The sequence below is a fragment of the Phasianus colchicus genome, chromosome 3 (assembly GCF_987193195.1).
Source record: "Phasianus colchicus chromosome 3, bPhaCol1.hap1.1, whole genome shotgun sequence".
NCBI classification, from domain to species: domain Eukaryota; kingdom Metazoa; phylum Chordata; class Aves; order Galliformes; family Phasianidae; genus Phasianus; species Phasianus colchicus.
The window spans coordinates 75783363-75803835 of NC_143438.1; the positions used below are offsets into that span (position 1 = coordinate 75783363).

Here is a 20473-nt window from a genome sequence, read left to right on the forward strand (position 1 = left end):
CCCTCCCCTCTCCTGCTCGGCACAGCGAGGGCCGGAGTCGGGGCCGGGGTTGGGGCTGGGGCGGGGAGAAACAAAGTTTGCGGGCGGTGCCTGCGGACGCCGTTCTCGCTGCCTCCCGCCCGCCGGGCACCGCGCTCCGCCGCTGCCTGAGGCGCGCCGGGCGCCGCTCCCGCCGGCCGCCCTCGCGCCACGGCCGCCGGCCCGCCCCCGCCTCCTCCCGCCGAGCGGCGGCCCCGCTGCCCGACAGCCGCGGAGGCGGCGGGGCAGAGCGGAGCTCCGCGGCGCGCAGCCCGCCCAGCGCTCCCAGGCGCGGCCCCGCCGCCGCCCGCCCGCCGCCAAGACGCCGCGCTTCTTGTACCGCGCCAAGGGCGGGTGCCGCTCGGCCAAGATGGGCCGGCAGACGGCGGCCGGCGGGCGCAGCATGCAGCGGTCGCAGAGCCGGAGCAGCCTCTCCGCCTCCTTCGAGGCGCTGGCGGTGTACTTCCCCTGCATGAACTCGCTGGAGGAGGAGGACGGAGGTGAGCGGAGCTCCGGGGCGCGCGGGGCCGGTGGGCTCCGGACGGTCACCGTGCCGGCGGCTGGAGAGGGGGACAGGAGCGCGGGGGTGCAGAGCATCACGTTGGGCATGCAGTGACCGACCAGGCGCTAGTTACATAGAAAGGGGGAAGAGGGCTCTTGTTTGCGTTTTCTTCGTGGTGAAAAGAAACGGCGCTGTCCTCTCGGGCAGTTCTCCGGGACTACGTGGGCTCGTTCCGGCGTCCCCTGTCAAAGTACGCTGGCCGTGTCGGTGCTCCTTGTCAGTGGCAGCACGCCGTGCAGCTCACACGAATCCTCGCTCCGTAAAGCCAAGTCCTTCAGTACAGCACTGCTCCCATCCCGGGGGTTTGCTGTGGGACCGGGACTTTACAGAACGAGGAAGGGAAACGGGATGGGTTCTGTGTGTAACCGGGGGCCGGAGGTAGTCCGAGCTATTCGGAAACCGTTAGGGCTACAGTTACCATTGGGAACGTTGTAACGGAGATGTGTCTGTTCTGAGGTGTAACACCGAACTCTTCCTGGGACACAACTTGTGTTTTGTAAAGAAAACCACGTGGTGGGTCAGGTAGATCTACATGTAGAAGCGAGAGTCTTCCTAGTGTTTATCAGAAATAATTCAAGATTTTTAATGCCATTAAGAATAATTGTATACGTTGCACCTTGGTTAGGTATAGCAATATCAAATTAAGATAAGGTATTTGTGTGATGCTACTAGGCATCCATCAGCTGTGGGTGTTTAACTGTATTTCAGACGCCCGCACAGCGCTGTGTCACCTTCCACATCTGTGGCCAAACAGTGGCAAAGCTTTGTGCCCACATTTCACGTGTCTCCACTGATCTTTCCATCACAGCAGCCCCCACAGTCTCATCCCAGAACACCTCTCCTTACTGATGCAGATGCTGAAGTCAGTCCCTTGCCTGTCCCTGAGCTCCTGCTCAGGATCCGTCAGGTTGGCTCCTTCTGTAAAAACAGGGAGCTGCTCCCTGGGGCAAAACGTCCTGTGCTTCGTCTATTCCCTGCTGTAAACAGGGAAGCAGACTGCAAAAAACTGTCAGTAGGCTGCAGGAAAGGATTCAGAGGGCATTTTGTTCTGATCTTCTAACGAGCTAATAAACTCTGTAGCTCTAAACACACATACTTAAAGGACTGATAGTATCATAAATGACACTAAACATAATTAGGTGTTCTTTCAAGATTATTCTTCTGTCCATTCCAGAATTGTTGTCTTTTCAGTCCCGATTGTACAATAATTGCATCAGTCCTGTGCAGATTCACAGTATGGATTTATTTTGTTCTGGCCTGTTCTCTTCTCTAGAAAAAACTTTATTGCTCAATTGAGATTGTTGTGTGTCTTAAGCAGTTCACTGGTCTGAAGAAATTTGAACTTAGTGAAAATCAGTAGGGAATATCTGATAATTTAATGATAATTCAACTGCAGTTCTTTTTTAATTAGTGCTGGCAAGTTTGTTAAGCAAGTGACAAGAGTTTACATACTGATTTTTTTACATGTTATGTTGATCTAAGTTATATGATCCTATACAGCTGTTGGGTACGCTTCAAAAAGGAATTTGTGTAATGCAAATGAAAACTCGAGACACAAGTACTGTGTTATTCCTGTGCAGCTGAATTTCTTCAGACATCCAGGTAACAGAGGCATGGCAGGCACAGCAGCTGAGCTTCTTTCTCTAGTGCCCTCTCTGAGACTATCGAGAAAAAAATGCCGTGGGATTGCTTTATTGCAAGTCACCCCTGCCCTCAAGTTGGATTTTTTTGTCTTCGGAGTGCTCTTATGCAATTATATGTCTGTACCTCCACTGTCCATTAATTGGAGTGGTATGTGCACTCACATGTTCGTGCACTTAATGCTCTTTTACAGTTTGATCTGTAAAAGCAAAGTGTTAAACCCACTTCGTAAGTTACACAACCTCAAGAAGTAGTTATTTCTGTGAATGACCCTCAAAAAGTAGTTATTTCCATGTATGATGGATAGGTTAAAAAAGGACAAGCTGCAGTGGGAGTGCTTTTACACTTCCTACTCGATCACACTTTTAATACAAATAGAGAATCATATCTTTCGGGGCACTTATTTGTGGTGCTCCCTTAAAGACTGCTGTTCATTGACTGCTGAAATGAACACACTGGCCCATGGGCTTTGGGTATGGAAGGAAATGCGTAATTTCAAATTTGGAAGTCACTGAAACTCAGTAGAGGTATTAATAGGAAGAAATTTAGAAGCCATTTTTAGAGCACCATGAACAAGAAGGTACATTGAGGGTGTCAGTTGATTAAAGAAGCCTTGGCATCCCAGCTGCACTGTGCTGAAGAAGCTGCGGAGAGGCTGCAGTTCTCCAGCCTTGAGATGGGTACCAGCTTGCCATGAGTCAGCCAGGCTTACAGTCCAGGGAGCTGAAACTCTGCATTTCCAAATTGATGATCAGTTACACGAGTCCTTCAAGTTTGTCCCTGTTTTTTATTTCTAAATGAGTTTATTATTCTTACTTGTGTCTAGCAAACAGCATTGAAAAATCTTCACCAATGATTTACTTCTGCCTGTGCACACCCAGAATTATCACTTCATATGGTACCAAAGTCTTTTACCAAAGTGTCGAGGTGTACACAGCATGTCACTTGCATGTTTTGGTAGCTTCATTTCTGATAAAGGGCACAGCCTGTATTGCAGAATGAGAATTGGCATCCAGTGGTGCTTGGAAAGGATTCACATATGGGACATGGTGAAGAGAGGTGTTGGGTACAGAAGGAAAATTCCAAAGCAGCTCTTGAAGCATCTTGAGCCTCACATTTGGTCTCTCAATCTCTGCTCTGTTGAGATTAAAGGAAATGTTGTCAGTAAATTCTCCTTGGGAGTTTCTACTGTATATGTTTTGATATCCTTTTAGATGTCCATGTAGATGTAGTGCCAAGTTTTATGCGCATAACAAGTTGGAAAGCAGTGGATTTGAGTTTACCTAACTTTCCTATGCTTGATTGGATAATGTGCTTGAACAAGTGAATTCTTTTGGGTAAGAAAGACAGGTATCCTACACAGAGAAACAAAAGCAGAGGCTCTGTTTGAGTGTGGTCAGTAGAAAGCCTGTGTCTGTTTTTATGAGTAGGACTGCTAACTTGGTACTTCCTCACATTACACCATGTCTATTGTTTGCTGTAATAAATTTGTGCCGCAGTTTCCTTTTTGTACTCTATTTACATTCACTTCTGCCTGGCATTTACTCTGGGGTGATGGAATTTGCTGTTAAATGGCAGGTTGTCAGGAGTGCAGCTATGGAACTGCTGCTCATGGCAAGACCTGTGTGCAGAAATACACCCTCCAAGAAGGACTATATTTCAATTTCATATTTTTGCCAAAGCACTGAGTTTTTGAGTGGTATTGGAGCTGTGAGATTCAAGGGGAAAGTCAAATGTTTTGCAGGTGTTGAAGACAATTCAAGAGATAATTTACGATAATTAAAGACACAAATTAATTCAGAAAAAAACTGGAAAGAATCTTGGTATCCCAGTATGTTAGAAAAACAAAAGGCAATTGAGAAAAAAAGCCACAGAATGTTCTTCAGCCCAAGACAATCATGCCAAAAATAGCAAGAATGAGTTGTGTTAGCTGAGGAGAAGATACATTACAGTTCTGCATTATGATGCCTACTATAAGAGATAACATGAATGTTGCTAGAGGGGTTCAGTGGGAACTGAAACACATTATATGCTCTTGTTTCCAGCTGGCAACTATCTGGAAAACTTGCTAGAATTCAACTTGCTTGAACTGTTCAATCCTATGTAGATGCAAGCAGGAATGTTGCCACTGATGCTAGTTAGTGAATGATCAAGATTTCTTTAAATGTACACTTAACTGTGTGGTTGAGCACTGTTATTGGTTTCAGTGGCATTACTCACAGATTAATCATCTTGTTCACTTGTAGAGCTGGAATAAAGCTGTGCAGTTCTTGGATTCTGTTCTGTGGTTAGGCCACACTGTCCCTCCGGAGGTCCCAGTAGACAATAACAAGCAGACAATAATTTAACCAGAAATAGAAAATGGGGGAAGTAGTAACAATAAATTCATTAACGTGGTAATTATTAAAGTGAAGAGAATCCTGCACATGAAGTAGTTATGCTTTAAAATTATCCTCTTAAAAGGAATAAAGTAGTAGCAAAAATATCAGGCAGTGACGAAAATGAGAATAAAACTGCATCTTCTTGGGGGAATTGGCCTACTTTTTGGCCTTGCTGGTAAAGATGACCTTGTTTATGTGCAGTATGCATAGGCAGATTGAAAGTGGAAAATGAAGGAAAGGTGCACTGCCTTACAGAGGGGCTGTAAAAGGCAGAGCTTTAAGGACCGTAGGCTTGATTGATGGTAACACACCAGGGACTCCTGGCTCATTTGGAGGATAAATCTGTATGACATCAAAGTTTATGTCCGGTAGTTGTTTTCATGTTTGCTGCTCGAGCACTGCACCAGGTCTGCCTCTCCATCCATGCTGTGGGACTGGGGTCTCCCATCCGTCCCACTCCTCTGGCTGACTCCAGGGCAGAGGCAGCACAGAATTCATTTCCAGCAATTTCTGGTAGCCTTTTTTCAATCCCAGGTGTTTTTACCAGGTACTATTCTAATGAATGATGTAAACACTGAGGTGGATAAGACCTTTTAAATAAGCAGCATAGAAATAGCTATACTGTTGTGAGCAAAGTAAAGAAAGTAGCTGGAAAAAAAACACTGGAATCTGGGAACTGGCTGGAAAAACTACAGAGAAAAGTAGAATAGATTGCAGAAGAATGTTTGAAGTACAACTTGTCTATATGATGGATCTGCTCAGCAGAATTTTAATGCTGTATTTCTTCTACATTTGTTGTGTTTCTCTTCTGAGCTTTGGTTACTCAGCAGCATCTACCTGAACAGCTGACAGATGGCTCAGGCATGGCTGCAGCAGCAGCCACAAAACTACAGTGTACAGCAGGTCTCATCCCTGGTGGTACCTCCATCAACCTGAAAAAGCCTTCTGACTTATATCTACATGCTGTAATTGCTGTTTCTCAGTGGTAAGATCAACAGCGCAGTCAGAGCAGTGCCATGCTGGGTTGCCACCTTTTCAGTTCTGGAGCTAAAGTAGTTTGGAAATGGGTTATTACAGTGTGAAATGTCAGAGTTCTGGGAACTGTGGTTATTTAAATAATGATATTTGCATGGTACCATTACTCATCTTAGACAAAGCTAGGAGGAAGATCTGTTTCTAATTTGTGTAATCTCAGTAGCCATCCAACTACTTGGCATCATCTATCTCATTAAGTCCTAATAGAACATGTTGAATTGTTTCAGCACACTTGGTACATCATTCAAAGTGCTGCACAGATCCTTCTGATAATGGATGTAATGACTCTTGCTATACTAAAAATAAATAGGATTGAGTTAAAGAATGGCATTACTAGTATTACTACATATTTAGAAAATATCTCTCAATTCATATAAAAAAAATTAAGAAGCTTTTCTAAGCTTCTCATTATAGAAACACTCTTCGCTGTTTCAGAAGTTGTAATCTGCTCTTGGCACTACATGGAGTAACTGTTCACAGTGAGTGCCCAAGAATGTTCATAATCCAGGAAACTGCATGTGCATGTAAACATAATGGTGTTGTAACTCAGAACTGCAGTTCTGATGGTTTATTTTTACTCATCCTTTGTCACTGGCAAAATCAAGGGCTGTTTTCTTGTGGTGAAGTCGTGTACCTATGTAGTGATTCCTAACATAAATGTTATGTAAAATTAGAATATAATACTACAAAATTGCTTGGTTTATTTATTCAGAATTTTAATAGAATCACAGAATCACAGAATGGCCAGGATTGGAGGGGACTTCAAGGATAATGAATTCGAACCCCCCTTCCACACGCAGGGCCACCAACCTCCTCATTTAATGCTAGACCAGGCTGCCCAGGGCCCCATCCAATCCAGCCTTGAACACCTCCAGGGACGGGGTATCCACAACCTCTCTGGGCAGCCTGTTCCAGCACCTCACCACTCCCTCTGTAAAGAATTTCCCCCTGACGACCAACCTAAATCTCCCCTTCCTCAACTTAAAATCATTTCCCCTCGTCCTGCAGTTATCTACCCTTTCAAAGAGTTGATAAGAGAGTCCAGTTGAGTTGATAAGATAAGATGAGGTTGATTTCCCACTCCTTTGCACTTTTTGTACTCATGTACATTACTGTGCAAGATGGACAGAGCAGATATAGAATGCTACCATGCTGTTTTGACATTTCCAGTACACACACAAAGTCAGACCTGGTAGGTTTGAATTGCCAGAACACTCTTATCATCTGCCTAAGTGTGGGTACCTAAAATACTGTTCATTCAGGTCACTTGGTACTTGAGGCATCAGAGTTTTCCATTGTCATGTCTTTGTGTTCGGTCTTCCAGCAGTTGGCTGGTGGGTCCTCTGAGTACCCTTGGAAAAGCTGTGGTCCTATCAGAAACAGAGGCAGAAACTGGACAGGCCTAAGTGGTCACGTACAGTTCTGTTTGTTGTCTTTCTTGACCATGCAGTCAAAAAAACCCACAACATAACCTTAATAGAGCTGTCCTGACCTTCTTATGAGCTAAGTAGGCAATTAAAAAAATATTAGAAATATTTTCTTTTATTTGCACATAAAATCAGAAGGTTATATTGTTATCATTTCAAAAGGGCAAGCCTAGTGTTTGATTGTTCCATTTCAAATGTACTTAGGTAAATATCCATCACAGAAGAGTTGAATTGTCATATATTTTAATGAGATGCATGGATGTGTCATTAGTTCAGTTGGAAAGCTGTAAGGACTGAGTTAGAAAGCAAAAGATAAAGCCAAAGATTTTTCCTCCAGAGACTGCAGTTTCTGATGTCAGTACAAGGGATATGCAGGTGCAAAAAGAAACAGATAAAAGTATCTTTTTTGAAATACTAAGGAAAGTTGGAATGTATGGAAACAGGAATTTGCTGCCTTGATTTGTAATATATTGCTCTAGATTATACTTAAAAACATCCCCTGCTGTGTTACGGTCAAAATCTCTACTCAGCATTTATAAACCAGAGGAGCCAACCAAGAGTCTGCACAGCTGGTTTGCTATTATATAGTCAGGGCCAAGTAACCAGCAGGCATGGAGGTGCCTGAGAGTGGCAGGAGCACCAGCAGTGCCTCCACGCAGGCAGGCGGGCTCCCTGAGACTGCTCTCACGTGTGGGATCTCTTACCAGGGGTAATTCCTGCTTAAGGGAATGGCTGAGCAGCAAACCTCCCTGCTGTGGTTCTGTACGTGCACAGCCAGGGTCTCGAGGAGCAGTACCCAGCACAGGTATTGGAAACAAGCTGAGAGCTGCCAGAGGCACCAGTTTGGTCATTTTGTATGTAGCATGCTCACCATTGATTCTGTATAATAATACAGGGGATACAGACATTTTAGGAACATTAAGGTAATTACCACTACTTGGTAAGTATGGCTTTGTTAACACCTCAGTCTTGTAAAAATATTTCAAAAGCTTTTGGGATTGAAAGTGTTGAAAAGCTTAAACTGACGCCCCATGCAGGCAAAAGCAGTTTTTATTTTCTGATGCTCTTAAACATTTGCTGAAGGGTCACTTAGGACTAGCAGGAGAACGATAATGAACAGAGCAGGAAAATTAATGTGGCAGAAGATGACTTTGAACACATCAAAATATGGGAGAAAATAAAGAGTAGGTGCCTGCCCTAAACAACAGCACTGCTTTGGAGCCAGGTGTGATGAACTGACTTCACATCATGTGGCCACAGCAAGCCAGGGGGATCTGTTCCACACTGAAAGTGTGACCAGTCTTGCTGTGAAAGGGAAGTAAAATACTGGCAAAGGATGCTGCAACCTGATCTAAGATTTTTATCCCATAAACAGCTGAGATTCATGGTGGCTGCTTCTTGAGTCCCAAATATGGGAATTCATCGAGAATGGAACCCAGAACCTTCTACATCCACTACTGACCAGAAGCTCAAACAGCAGTTTTGCAGCTGATTATTTCATTCAGTTCTCTCTTTCTTTCACTTTTTCTTAGGTACTGTCTTGATTAACCTTGATCTTAATTACCAATGCTTCCATTGTGACCAGAGCCAAGAGGAGGAAACAGAAAGGCACAGGACAAGAGTGAAAAAGTATTTTTTGACTAAAAATGTAAAACTAACAATAGTTCCCAAGAAATGTAAGTCTTTTCTGATCAGAGGTTGCAAGGCTCTGTCTTTTGGCAGTTACTTCCTCCCATCCTGTAGGACAGGATTTTCCTTAGGACTTTGGGAGCATTATGCATTCTGAAGCTGTTTAAGTCTAGGCTCTGTCAGACTTTGCCCAGCTGGCTGCTTCCACTCTGAAGTGCATCCATATTGAGGGCTTTGGTTCCCTACAGCAGGTCATTTCCATCCCAGTCTGAATTTCTCAGCATTTTACAATCAGATACACACAGGAAGAAGGATCTCAAATCCTCCCTTCTTACTTACAAGTGCAAAAGAAAAGCCCTTGGTTATGGCTACTCCTGCCACCGTTCTTTGGGCTTCAGAGCTGCTTGCATCGTGCACTGGGGAGAAACTTCATTGGGATGACTGTAACAGAATGCTTAACAAGGTGGTGGTTAGCACTGCTTCTGAGAAGCGGTAAGATGGGCTCAAATACTTAAATCAAGGTGATGGTGGAATCTGGGTTTCCCATATCCTGCTTAAATTAGTAGATCCTAATTCCATGTTGGCTATCTGGGGTCTGAGGGTGATGCAAGCAAAGAAACCACTCAGCTGTGATTCCCCATGGTGCTTAAACAAGAGCTAAATGCCTGCTTCAGTGCAGCCAAGAGTTGGGCTTTGCCGGATCAAGAACTGTGTGTGGAAGGGGACTGACAGCTACCCTGTCCCCTAGTCTGGGGTAGGATCAAGTGTTCTTAAATAGATTTTTTTTTTAAACTTGTTCTTAACATGCCCGGAGCAGTTTTCCAGATACTTTTACTCTTGAAAAGTGGTCACTTCAGTCTTCTGAGTTTAGCTGAAAATACTGAACCAATTTCATCCAGTCTTCTTGCCACAGTGGGAAGTGGCCCCCCAGGCACTGGAGTGTTCCTGAATCCATAGCTGCCCCACACTCCCTGCGAGTCCTGCAGTGAGATTCCATATCTGATGGAGACCAACATAGCCAGTTGGGATCAGCCAGGGCTGGTAGTGTCCTCTCCCAGCTTGCTGAGAGTGAGCTGAGGCCTTGTGCTTTCTTCCACTGGCAGCAGTTTTCATCTGGGTAGATCCCTGCTCACAGAAGGTGATCCGTTCTGCTCACTGCAGATTGTAACTTGCCCTCATTTGATGTGGAAGATCATTTCAGGAGTGTCACATCCCTAATTTGCAAATGATTTGCACTCCAAGTTGTGGGAGCGAATAATTCCACATGTCATTTAGAAAATGTGGCCTGTGGTGTCTATTTGCAGTAACCACATTAGTTAAATTACCAGTGTGATTAACTGTAGGAATGAATGTGCTTTCATAAATGCCAGAGCAATTATTTCTCATAATTTATTCCACTCCTTGCAATATGGCCATAAGATTCTGAGCTAGTGTTTTTTCCGAAAATATATTCCATATTTGCTTAAGAGAAATTTCTTCTTTCTAGGGCGATTGGATTATACTAATTTGGAGAACATTTCCAGTGTTCTTCATTAGAGTTGAGTAAGTTGTGAGAAAAATTATTTTCAGTGTAGGTGGTCAGCAACATACTTAGCAACAAAGTACTCGACTGATTCTCTCATTTCTGCATCCTTTCATTTAGGAGGTGGGGAAGTGTTGAAACAGAGTGTGAAGTGAATGTGTATGTATAAATACTTCATGTTTACAAATCCAGACTGCCACTTTACAGTGGCACCAGTTGCATGTTTACTTCTTTGTCACTGGCAGGTGCATCCCTGTGTTACTGATCTAGCTAGAGAATGGCATCACCTCAGTAGGGCTCATTGAACCGTACATTTGTTTTCAGAACTGGTTTTGTGAAATAATCTGTATTAGAAGAAAAAGAACAACTTTGAAATGTACTGTCTGTCTTCTGTACTTCTGTTCCTAATTGCCATTTTGGTGTTAAAATCTTCAGTTCTAATTTCAAGAAACATCAACATCATGATTAGGAGTGTTACTGCTGAAAGGTCAGATCTTTCTCTTTTGACACTATCAGAGAGCTGTGCCTTTTTTGGCAGAAAGCTTGAAAATAGTCACATAGTTTCATATTGGTCTTCCTTCAGTTTAGTATTAAGAGTCGAAATAATTCCTGTTTACCACCTGCATTTATACTAAATTTGGGTCTATAGTGCACATTCAATTTCAGGCTGTAAACAAGTTGTGCCTTCTCAGCTGTTGGCCTGCCTTTCTGTGAACCAGAGTACTTATTTCAGTTAAAATAATGTGGGAAAGGAACACTGGTTCAGAGGGATGGTAACAGCAGCTGGTGAAATACGTGTCGCTGTGACTTGAATTGCAGTAGTTGTGCCCTAATTTCTCAGTGAATAGATACGCAACATTTGTGTTGAATTTTTTCTGTGAATATTTTGCTAGGGTAAAGGCATGCAAAATTTGCATTCAAATTCAGAAAAAAATTCTGCCTTGCTAATTAGTGAAGGCTGCTGTATATTTCATATATCATGTAGTCAAATTCATATTAATCCTGAACGCCCAAATCTGTGAAAGATGATAGGATAACTTGACGAATCATGTAAGATGGAGTCATTCCATTAAATTTGTATAATTCACGTCTGCAATAATGAAATGAAAATGTTTAACAGGACTGAACAAAAATGAATGCTAAGCCATCCTACAGTGGAAGGGTAACATCCTGTAACAATATTTTAATGAAAAAAGCATGGGGCTTCAGGAGCAGTGTCTCTTTCACGTGTAACTGTAATTTTATGTACCTTCTCTACAAGACAATGTTCTTTTTTTTTTCAGGCAGTTTGTGGCAGCGTTTCTTTGACCTGAATGATTGGATTTTAGATCAACACTGGAACAGTGTTGGAAGTCAGCTGTCAGCTTTCATTAGTTTAATACAAAAATTGGAGCACTTGGAACACTACAACCCAATTGTTGATTTCTGCCCTTCATATTCCATATGCCATGTTAGCTTTGTGTCTTTTTATTTGTATTCATTGTTTTAGATAATGGCATTTTCAGAAGTAGTTGTGACATAATAAAAGAAATAAAAATGATTTCATTGTGTTAGGTATGAAGGTAGCTGAAGATCTAGAATAAAATTAGAGTTATTGTTGTTAAATGCATGTACTGATTAAAAGTCATCATAAAATCACAGAATCACCTGGGTTGAAAAGGACCACAATGATCATCTAGTTTCAACCTCCCTGCTATGTGCAGGGTCGCCAGCCACCAGACCAGGCTGCCCAGAGCCACATCCCAGCTTTGTTTTGAATGCCTTCAGGGATGGGGCATCCACAATCTCTTTGAGCAATCTGTTCCAGTGTGTCACCACCCTATGAGTGAAAAACTTCCTCCTAATATCTAACCTAAATCTCCCTGTCTCAGTTTAAAACCACTCCCCTCGTCCTGTCACTGTTTACCCTTGTAAACAGCTGTTCCCCCTCCTGTTTATATGCTCCCTTCAAGTATTAGAAGGCCACAATGAGGTCTCCCTGGAGCCTTCTCTTCTCCAAGCTAACAATCCCAGTTCCCTCATCCTTTCATCATAGCAGAGGTGCTCCAGTCCTCTGATCATCTTAGTGCCCCTTCCTCTGGACTCATTCCAAGAACTCTGCATTTTAAGGAATGTGTAGAAGTCTTTTAATAAGCAATATGACCACAAGGCATGAATGAGCCTTTCATAATACTTATATAGAAATGTTTCATTATTGATAAATATTGAAGTGTGTCCCATTTTTTGACAAGGAGCTGTGGGTTTTCAAGATGTTTGGGGTATCTGTTTCCCATCTCACTGCAATTCCCATGTTCTTTATCCAATCTGTATCCCTCCTTACTGGAGGGACTGGGATAGTTGTTGAATACCTCAACCCATACTGCAGTCTGTAGGACAGAATGACACTGAGTGGGACTGCTGAAGTCTACAGCCCTTTCCTCTTGCAGTATGTCTTCTTACCTAAGCCAGCCCCAATGTTCAGAACTCCTCTTGAGGATGTGAGCTATCAATCAGTGTGCTGGGTTTACAACTAAGATAAAGCTGTGCAAGCGGATGCAAATGTGACACTTGGAGGTGGAAATAATAGTTTCAGACTATGCTACTGTCTTTTTTGATGCTAAATGAAAGCAGCAAGTAGAAGGAGAAGATTGGGAATACATAATAAAGAATGGGAAGGATCCTTGATTTGTTGTTTACTGTCCTCACTAATGGATGTCTGTAATTTGATTAAGCAGATAATGACCAAGGCTTTTAAATAAAATAATTCAGTTGGATTAGAATGTTCCTCAGACACTGCATGTTTTGACATAATGGCAGCATTCTAATTGAATCACTAAGAGAAAACATACCCTAAACTGACTGGATTATGGCTACTGTAAATCTGGTTACCTCCTCAGCCAGACTTGGGTTTTGTGTATGCTGTCTGCCTTGAAAAGCTGGTGGTGACAAAACAAAGGTACTTTAAAAGACACTTATACTGAGTGTTCCGACTGAACTAAAATACTGATGTTTTTTAAGTGGAAGATTTGGTGCAGGTCAGCAATCTGGCATCGACTGTTTCTGCAGCATGGAGTGTCTGTTTCCTGGCCATAGCAGAGATCTGCAGATGACCACGGTGTGATGGAGATGTCTCTTTTGTCTCTGCAGAGGCGGGGGGTAAGAAGCTGCGAAGCACCGTCCAGAGGAGCACTGAGACAGGGCTGGCTGTGGAGATGAGAAACTGGATGACCCGCCAGGCCAGCCGGGAGTCGACAGATGGGAGCATGAACAGCTACAGCTCCGAGGGAAAGTAAGCTGCAGCCTTTGCTGTGGTCACCTGGCATTTCTCTGCAATACTGATAGATGAAAGTGAGGTGAATGCTGTAGGTCCTGTTGAGTCAGAATCTTTCCCACAAGCTTGTGTCATTGATGGGCTGCATGGAGACGAAGCCTAAGTTTCTTCCTGTGACCAAGAGAGCCTTCCATGATTCATAAGGGCAGTGTGAGGAACGTTTCTGCAGCTCCATCAAAGACACTTGGTGGGTCAGAGACACACAATGCAGTGTGTGCAGTGCTGTGGGTTCAACACAGGAAAATTGATTTCTCTTCTGAAAGCCTCTGCCTTCAAGAGTGCCTCCTCTGTTTTGCAAAGCCAAGAATTTTTAGAGTGAGCATGTCCAGGTCCCATTCACTGGAATAAAGAATTTCTCAAAGATTCTGCTAATTAATCCTGAAAAATGGATATGAGCAGACGTATGAGACTGTCATATGTTTTAATGTCCTGTGTCATGCTTTTCATAGAAGCCCAAGTTAAAGACCACTGAATGGCAGGTCCAAGGCTCTGCCCAGAACAGTCTTATTGTGAATAGATTTTTTTAGTGGTATTCACAGCACTGAACAATAGACTTTTACTGGTATATTGTTAAACTGGTACTGGTTTGAGTTGCTGCACTGTATGCACTTGAGATGGACATTCATTTATGATTGGTCATTACAGATCTCACTAGTCTTTTGTATTTTTCTTTTAATTGGTCCTGTAGAAAATTACTGTTTTCTCAAGCAGTTGCTGATCAGATTGTAAGCAGTGTTACCAAAAATATAAATGATAAAGACAAAAATCTAGAAAGCTAACCAAAACAAAAGGCAACTTCAAGAGTATTTACTGGGTTTTTTTCCAATATTTTTTTCAGTTTGATTTTCCCTGGTGTGAGGTTGGCTGCAGACAGCCAGTTTAGTGATTTTCTGGATGGGCTTGGTCCTGCCCAGCTTGTAGGGCGACAGACATTGGCAACACCATCAATGGGTAAGCATTTGTGTCCTATAAATGTAATATACTGAGTCTGGTAATTAGAACATAGAAATTAAATAGATTCTGATTCTTTAAACAAGGATTTTCCTTGTGATTTTGAACAACTTAGTTAAGTCTATAGTTAAGAACTATATTCTGATCCAAAGTTGAACATAGTTGTGGATTTTCACTAGGATATTCAAAAGTAGAAAGATGCCTTGAAAAATTCAATCCTTTATCTGTTCTTCTTCAGCATTCCATTTTTGAAATGTGGCTATGAGACCTATTCTTTCTCTGAATTACTTGGGTAGTACTGAACAAAAATAAGAATTTAGGTGCAAAAAGTAGTTGTTATTGTCATGCCCACAGATTCTATACACTCAAAAGTACTTTTTCATACCTTTTCATAAACTAGAGCAAGAGTGAAATGGTTCTAAGCAGTTTTACAGAGCTGCTTTGTACTAATACCCTTGCTGCCTTCATGTCTCTGCAATTCTTAAAAAAGAATGTAATTTGAAGTAGTAAGAGCAATGGAAAAGGGAGGTGAGATGTTATTGCAGGGTTCTTTCATTGTTTTATTACATAAGTAGCAGTGAAGAGAATAGGTATTAAATTACCAAGTAGTATTCAAATCTGGATTGTACTTACTGGTGGAATTCAGAAAAGAGAAGTTGTCAAATATTTATTCTAGAATTTCTTTGTTTGTTTGTTTTCTAGGAGATATCCAGGTAGGAATGATGGACAAGAAAGGACAATTGGAAGTAGAAATTATCCGAGCCCGTGGCCTTGTTGTAAAACCAGGTTCAAAGACACTGCCAGGTAAGGAAGAAAAATCCTGGCAGCATGAATAGAGTTCTACTGAAAAAAAAAGAATTCAGAAAAACTTTCCAACTTCTGAGACTTTACAATTCAACTTTGGTGACTTTTTTTAGCAAACTCGTGTCAGCAAATTACAATACTGTTCATTGAAATAGAGAAATGTACTGAAATGGTATAAAAGCATGGAGTGCATACAAAAATAATTTTCAACAGTACTTCAGGAGAAAATAAAATAGGCTGTTCTCTGCTACCAGGAGATACAAAAGTATTTGAGTAATTGCAAATGCACTCTTGGGAATTAGGTAGAATTCCAGTACCTAAAGGGGACCTACAAGACAGCTGGAATTAGACTCTCTTTCAGTGTATGTAGAGACAGGATAAGGAGTAATGACTGTAAATTCAAGAGTGTCCTCTTTTTAGATTAGATATAGGGAAGAAGTTTTTTATTATGAGAATGGTGAGGCACTGGCATAGATTGCCCAGAGATGTGGATGCCCCCTCCCTGGAAGAGTTCTAGGTCAGGTTGGACTGTGGCTTTGAGCAACCTGATCTGATGGAAGGTGTTCCTGCCTATGGCAGAGGGGTTGAAACTAGGAGTTCTTTAAGAACTTTTCCAACCCAAACCATTCTGTGGTTCTTCAGAAGTAGGTATACACTGAAGAGGTGATATAATAATCTTAGAGGTAAAGTGGGAATCAACAAGATGTATGGAATAGGTACCTACTCTGAAAAGTAGACCACTAGGTGATACTTACTCCTTATTTTATAATCTCATGTTCTGTGACATTCTGTGAAAAGGACAATAGGCTGATATTTTTAGTGAGCTTTTCTGCCAAAATAGGAATTGTGTCAGAGTCTTTTCTTCACTAATTTTCACTTTGTAGATTATTTAAATTATTAACAATTTGGAGCATTGATCCAAATTTCACCAAAGTCAGTGCAAGTCATTCATTTAGTTAACAGGCCTATTTTGCACACTGTACAGTCATAGGGAAACAGGTTGCCCAAGGAGTTGTGGATGCCCCCTCCTTGGAGGTGTTCAAGGCCAGGCTGGATGGGGCTTTGAGCAAACTGGTCTAGAGGGAGATGTCCCTGCCTATAGCAGGGGTTGGAACTGGGTGATCTTAAAGGTCCCTTCCAACCTAAACCATTCTAAGACTTTATAATTCTATGAATATCTGATTTTTCCAGGTCAAAATCTGAACAGTTTTGTTGCAGAAAAGGACATATGAAAAGAAGAAAAAAAATTTTACTATTGCTTGTGGAGATTTGTTCAAACAAGTTACATATCCAGTAAAAGGCAAAATTTAGCATACAGTGATAGAATATTGCATCTATTATGCAAAAATCTGGACTTATTTTTCTTTCTTTCTCAGCACCATATGTAAAGGTGTATCTATTAGAAAATGGAGTCTGCATAGCCAAAAAGAAAACAAAGGTAGCAAGAAAAACGCTGGAACCACTTTATCAGCAACTTCTATCATTTGAAGAAAGTCCCCAAGGAAAAGTTTTACAGGTAATTTGCATTGCTACTCTTAAACTGAGAACATCTCTTGTTCAGTTCTCACTGAGAAATTTACAGAAATATTTCATGCTTCATTTGGCAAGTTTTACTATTTCAAAGTCTTGTTGAATACAGAAATATCAGAGTAACACCTACTGATGATTAGCAAGTAGAAAGTGCTAGGCAAAAGTTAGCTATAGATTATTTTGCCTATACTATGTGTGCTGCTTATCTCACTGGGCTTTCTTTGGTATTAGGGATAACTACTCTGTTACTTCCCAACTCATTTCTGCCCTGTATCTTGGTAATATATGCTGAACTAACCTGTATCGTCAGTGGAATAGTTTAATCCTTACTATATATAATTAAATAAAAGGAAACATTTGAAGAATCAAATAAGTTCTTGTCATTGTTACTGATTTATTTCTGTTTTTGTGTATTTCCTTTGCTAACAGATAATTGTTTGGGGAGACTATGGACGTATGGATCACAAATCCTTTATGGGAGTGGCACAGATACTTTTAGATGAACTGGACCTGTCCAACATGGTGATTGGGTGGTTCAAACTCTTCCCTCCTTCTTCCCTTGTAGACCCAACTTTAGCTCCTCTCACCAGAAGAGCTTCCCAATCATCTCTTGAAAGTTCAACAGGACCTTCGTATGCTCGCTCATAGCAGCTGTGAAACTGTTGTCATAGCAACCAGCGTTACAAAAAAAAAAATAAATTACAGGTCGCAAACCCTGGTAACACTGCATGCTTAATGTTGTGTCTTCTGAGCCTGTTTCTAGGGCTACAACGCGATCCTGTGTTCTCAAGGAAGTTGCACACATTGTGCCCTACAGAAGGCCCTCAGGTGAAGGACTGAAGTCATGAAGAACTGATAGGTTTGGAGTTCAGGGACACTCAGTTTTGGTCCAATCTGAAGCCATGGACTAAACTAAAAGAATCAATCTGTTTCATGCAACAAAAGTCCTTTTCAATGGCATATCTATTTTGTTGCTCCTGTTTCTTTATCTGCCCTCCCCTCCTAAAGCTTGGTTATGCCACAGAAATGGAGTTACCCTCCCGTGAAGCCATGTTACAAGTTGGTGAAATTGCAGACGTTAGAAGAAAAGAAGAATGTAAAGGATGCTGGAAAAGTCAGCCATCATTTGAAACAGTTACTTGAGATCTGAAAACTCTTCACAAAGGTTCAAGACTTAAAGTGGTGGGCTTCAAACATCCAGTTATAGATACAGTGAAACCCCAGATATGATGGACTCTGAAAAATAAAATTCTGTGGATATACTGTACTGTATGAAATTAAAGAAACTTTTTTGCATGGACACAGATTTAGCTGAACACTTAAATTATTTTCTTGGGGCTGCAACTTGCAAAAAAACAAAAGAATAAATCAGCCATTTTCAACAGTTTATATTATTTTTAAAAATAAATTTCACTAGTGCATGGTTTTAAAGGGAAGAGAATGCAACAGGGTGATACAAAGACACACCACGTTTATCATTCTTTAAACCAGTCATGGTCTGTATTTTTGCAGACGTATATTAAAAATAAAAAATAATTTCTAGCAAATACTTAAAATTCTGTTTATGTGACAAGAAATAAGTGTAATATATTAAATTTATTTAAATGTAAAAGGTACAAGCCTTGTAAAGTTCAACATAATGTGCAAATTGTACACTTCTTTTACCTCCTCCTTTTTCTCCTTTCAGTCTCCCTTCTTCCTTTTGCTCTTTTCCCCCTCCGCCTCCCACAATGATCATCATATTCAAAATGGCTACCTTTTGACTTATTACTCTCTTATGCCCCATATTTGGTTTGAGGATTGCAGATTGTTCTGCATTTCTGAATTATTTGAGAAAAATATTGTTTAAGAACTTATTTTTTTTTCAAGCATGTTGAAAAGGATTTTGCAACATGGCTTGGGAGTACATTAATGTAATTCAGCATGTATTTGATAAAAAAAAAAAAGATATTTCAACTTTTTGCAATTTATTGTACAGTGCATGGTAACTTATTTTCATTTTTTCTCACCTTCAAATTGAATTCTACAGCAAAATACTGGATTCATGTGGCCATTGTAAGATGTCTTCAATAAATTTCTTTTCAGCACCAGCATCATTCATTCAAGGGTTGAAGTATCATTTCTTGAAGGTTTTGGAAAGAGGAAAAGTGAATCACGAGGAAAAATCATTGATTTTTAGGAGATAAATTTAAACATTTTATTTGCACTAAACCAAATTAATTGCTACAATCTTGAGATTATAAAAGCAGCAAAGATTACTAGTTCTTACAGTTCTGCTGTAAAGTTCGGTTTTCATCAACTACATTTGTGTTGGCAAAGAGATAATTAGGTAATATCAGTCTGAAAATGTCAATCTTTGGTTCGTAAATAGCCTTAAAGAAAGCTTATGGGTACCTCTCAGGCAGTTATTTGACACCATTACCAGAACCCTCATTGCAGTCAACAGATCTCCAAAACCCTGGTTTTTGTAGCAGACAGTAACTGCCATTGGGTGGTGCTGTGAGTTCAAGCTTCTCATTAAATTACATGATTTAAAGGGAATATAACTGGCTAACATTTAATAATAAAATGTCCCTTTTTTTCTGGGTCTTTGTATGCCTTTATTACCTACTTAAGGTTTAATATTGAAACCTTGCAATAATTTTTGAAATACACATTGCATTTACCTTCCAGGCCACACAGAATTATTCTGATTTTATTTGAAAATCTGTTCATGTTTCCCATTGAGAAATTGTACATGCCTCATTAGAGGGCCAAAGTAATAATAGTATACTTAAAATTGCCTTTTACTTTGTGCAATATCATATAAGTGGAGATTGTGTCTTGTCTTCAGAGTTTATATAATGGATCGTTGTTAAGTTAACGAACAGACTGGTAAAATTATATTTATTGAAATAATTTAGACACCTGTCTACCAGCAGCAAATAAATGCTATCAACATGCAGTCTACAATATTCCCTAGGGTAAAAGAAAAATACATAACCATTTTCCTGATACTGTGAGATGTGCGCACACATTGCTGTGTTCATTGTCCTATACAAATTATTTCCAATTTTAAAATCAAGGACACAATGCATGGAAGGTTTGTACATACTTGTCATTATGCAGTATTTATTTAAAAAAAAATTAATGTATTTTTTTTAATTTTCACATGTCTGCAACTCTACTTATGGTTTAGTCATGTAAATAGCACTATTCCAGTGATCACTGCTGTCTTGTACATACTATGTTTTAAAAAGTTAAAAGGAATTACAGTTGGGAAAAAAAAAAAAGGGCAGATTAGGGCCTGTAATGAACACCAACTAATGTAAATCGAACTCATTCTGGTGATGGTATTTAACACTTTAAATAAAACATTTTCTTTACAGAACTTGTGTGCAGCACTTTGGTTCTTTTCTCACTGTGACAGCCATAAGATGTCAGACCCCATAAGCTATCAGAGCTTGGCTGCAAGGCCATGCTCAGACTTTGGTGTCACCAGGATAGTAAAGGCTGGGACTGTCCCATTTGTGGTCCCATGGCCCCAGGCTGCACCATGCAGGTAATTTCCAGCCTGGAGGTGGGGTGGTTGCAATCCAGGAGGCCACTTGGGATGCTGTAATCACATCTACAGCTAGGCAAGATGGCTGCTGTGTGTGGGTGGCTCATGTCTGGCCAGGATGG

General features: G+C 41.0%; 1 protein-coding gene across 25 annotated transcripts in view; it reads left to right on the forward strand.

The window, feature by feature from the left end:
* The window catches only part of RIMS2 (regulating synaptic membrane exocytosis 2), a 436018-nt gene extending 415859 nt beyond the window's left edge, over positions 1–20159 (forward strand). For 24 of the 25 annotated variants that reach the window (XM_090137872.1, XM_090137865.1, XM_090137886.1 and 21 more), the window contains 5 exons: positions 13342–13483; positions 14364–14476; positions 15179–15280; positions 16657–16796; positions 17240–20159. In XM_090137872.1, the coding sequence (XP_089993998.1) occupies positions 13342–13483; positions 14364–14476; positions 15179–15280; positions 16657–16796; positions 17240–17458 (716 nt within the window). In that variant the 3' untranslated portion in view covers positions 17459–20159. Of the gene's footprint in view, positions 1–309; positions 519–13341; positions 13484–14363; positions 14477–15178; positions 15281–16656; positions 16797–17239 lie in introns of those variants that run through there. The other variant, XM_031591116.2, reaches the window with a different exon arrangement.
* The last annotated feature ends 314 nt before the right edge of the window (positions 20160–20473 follow it).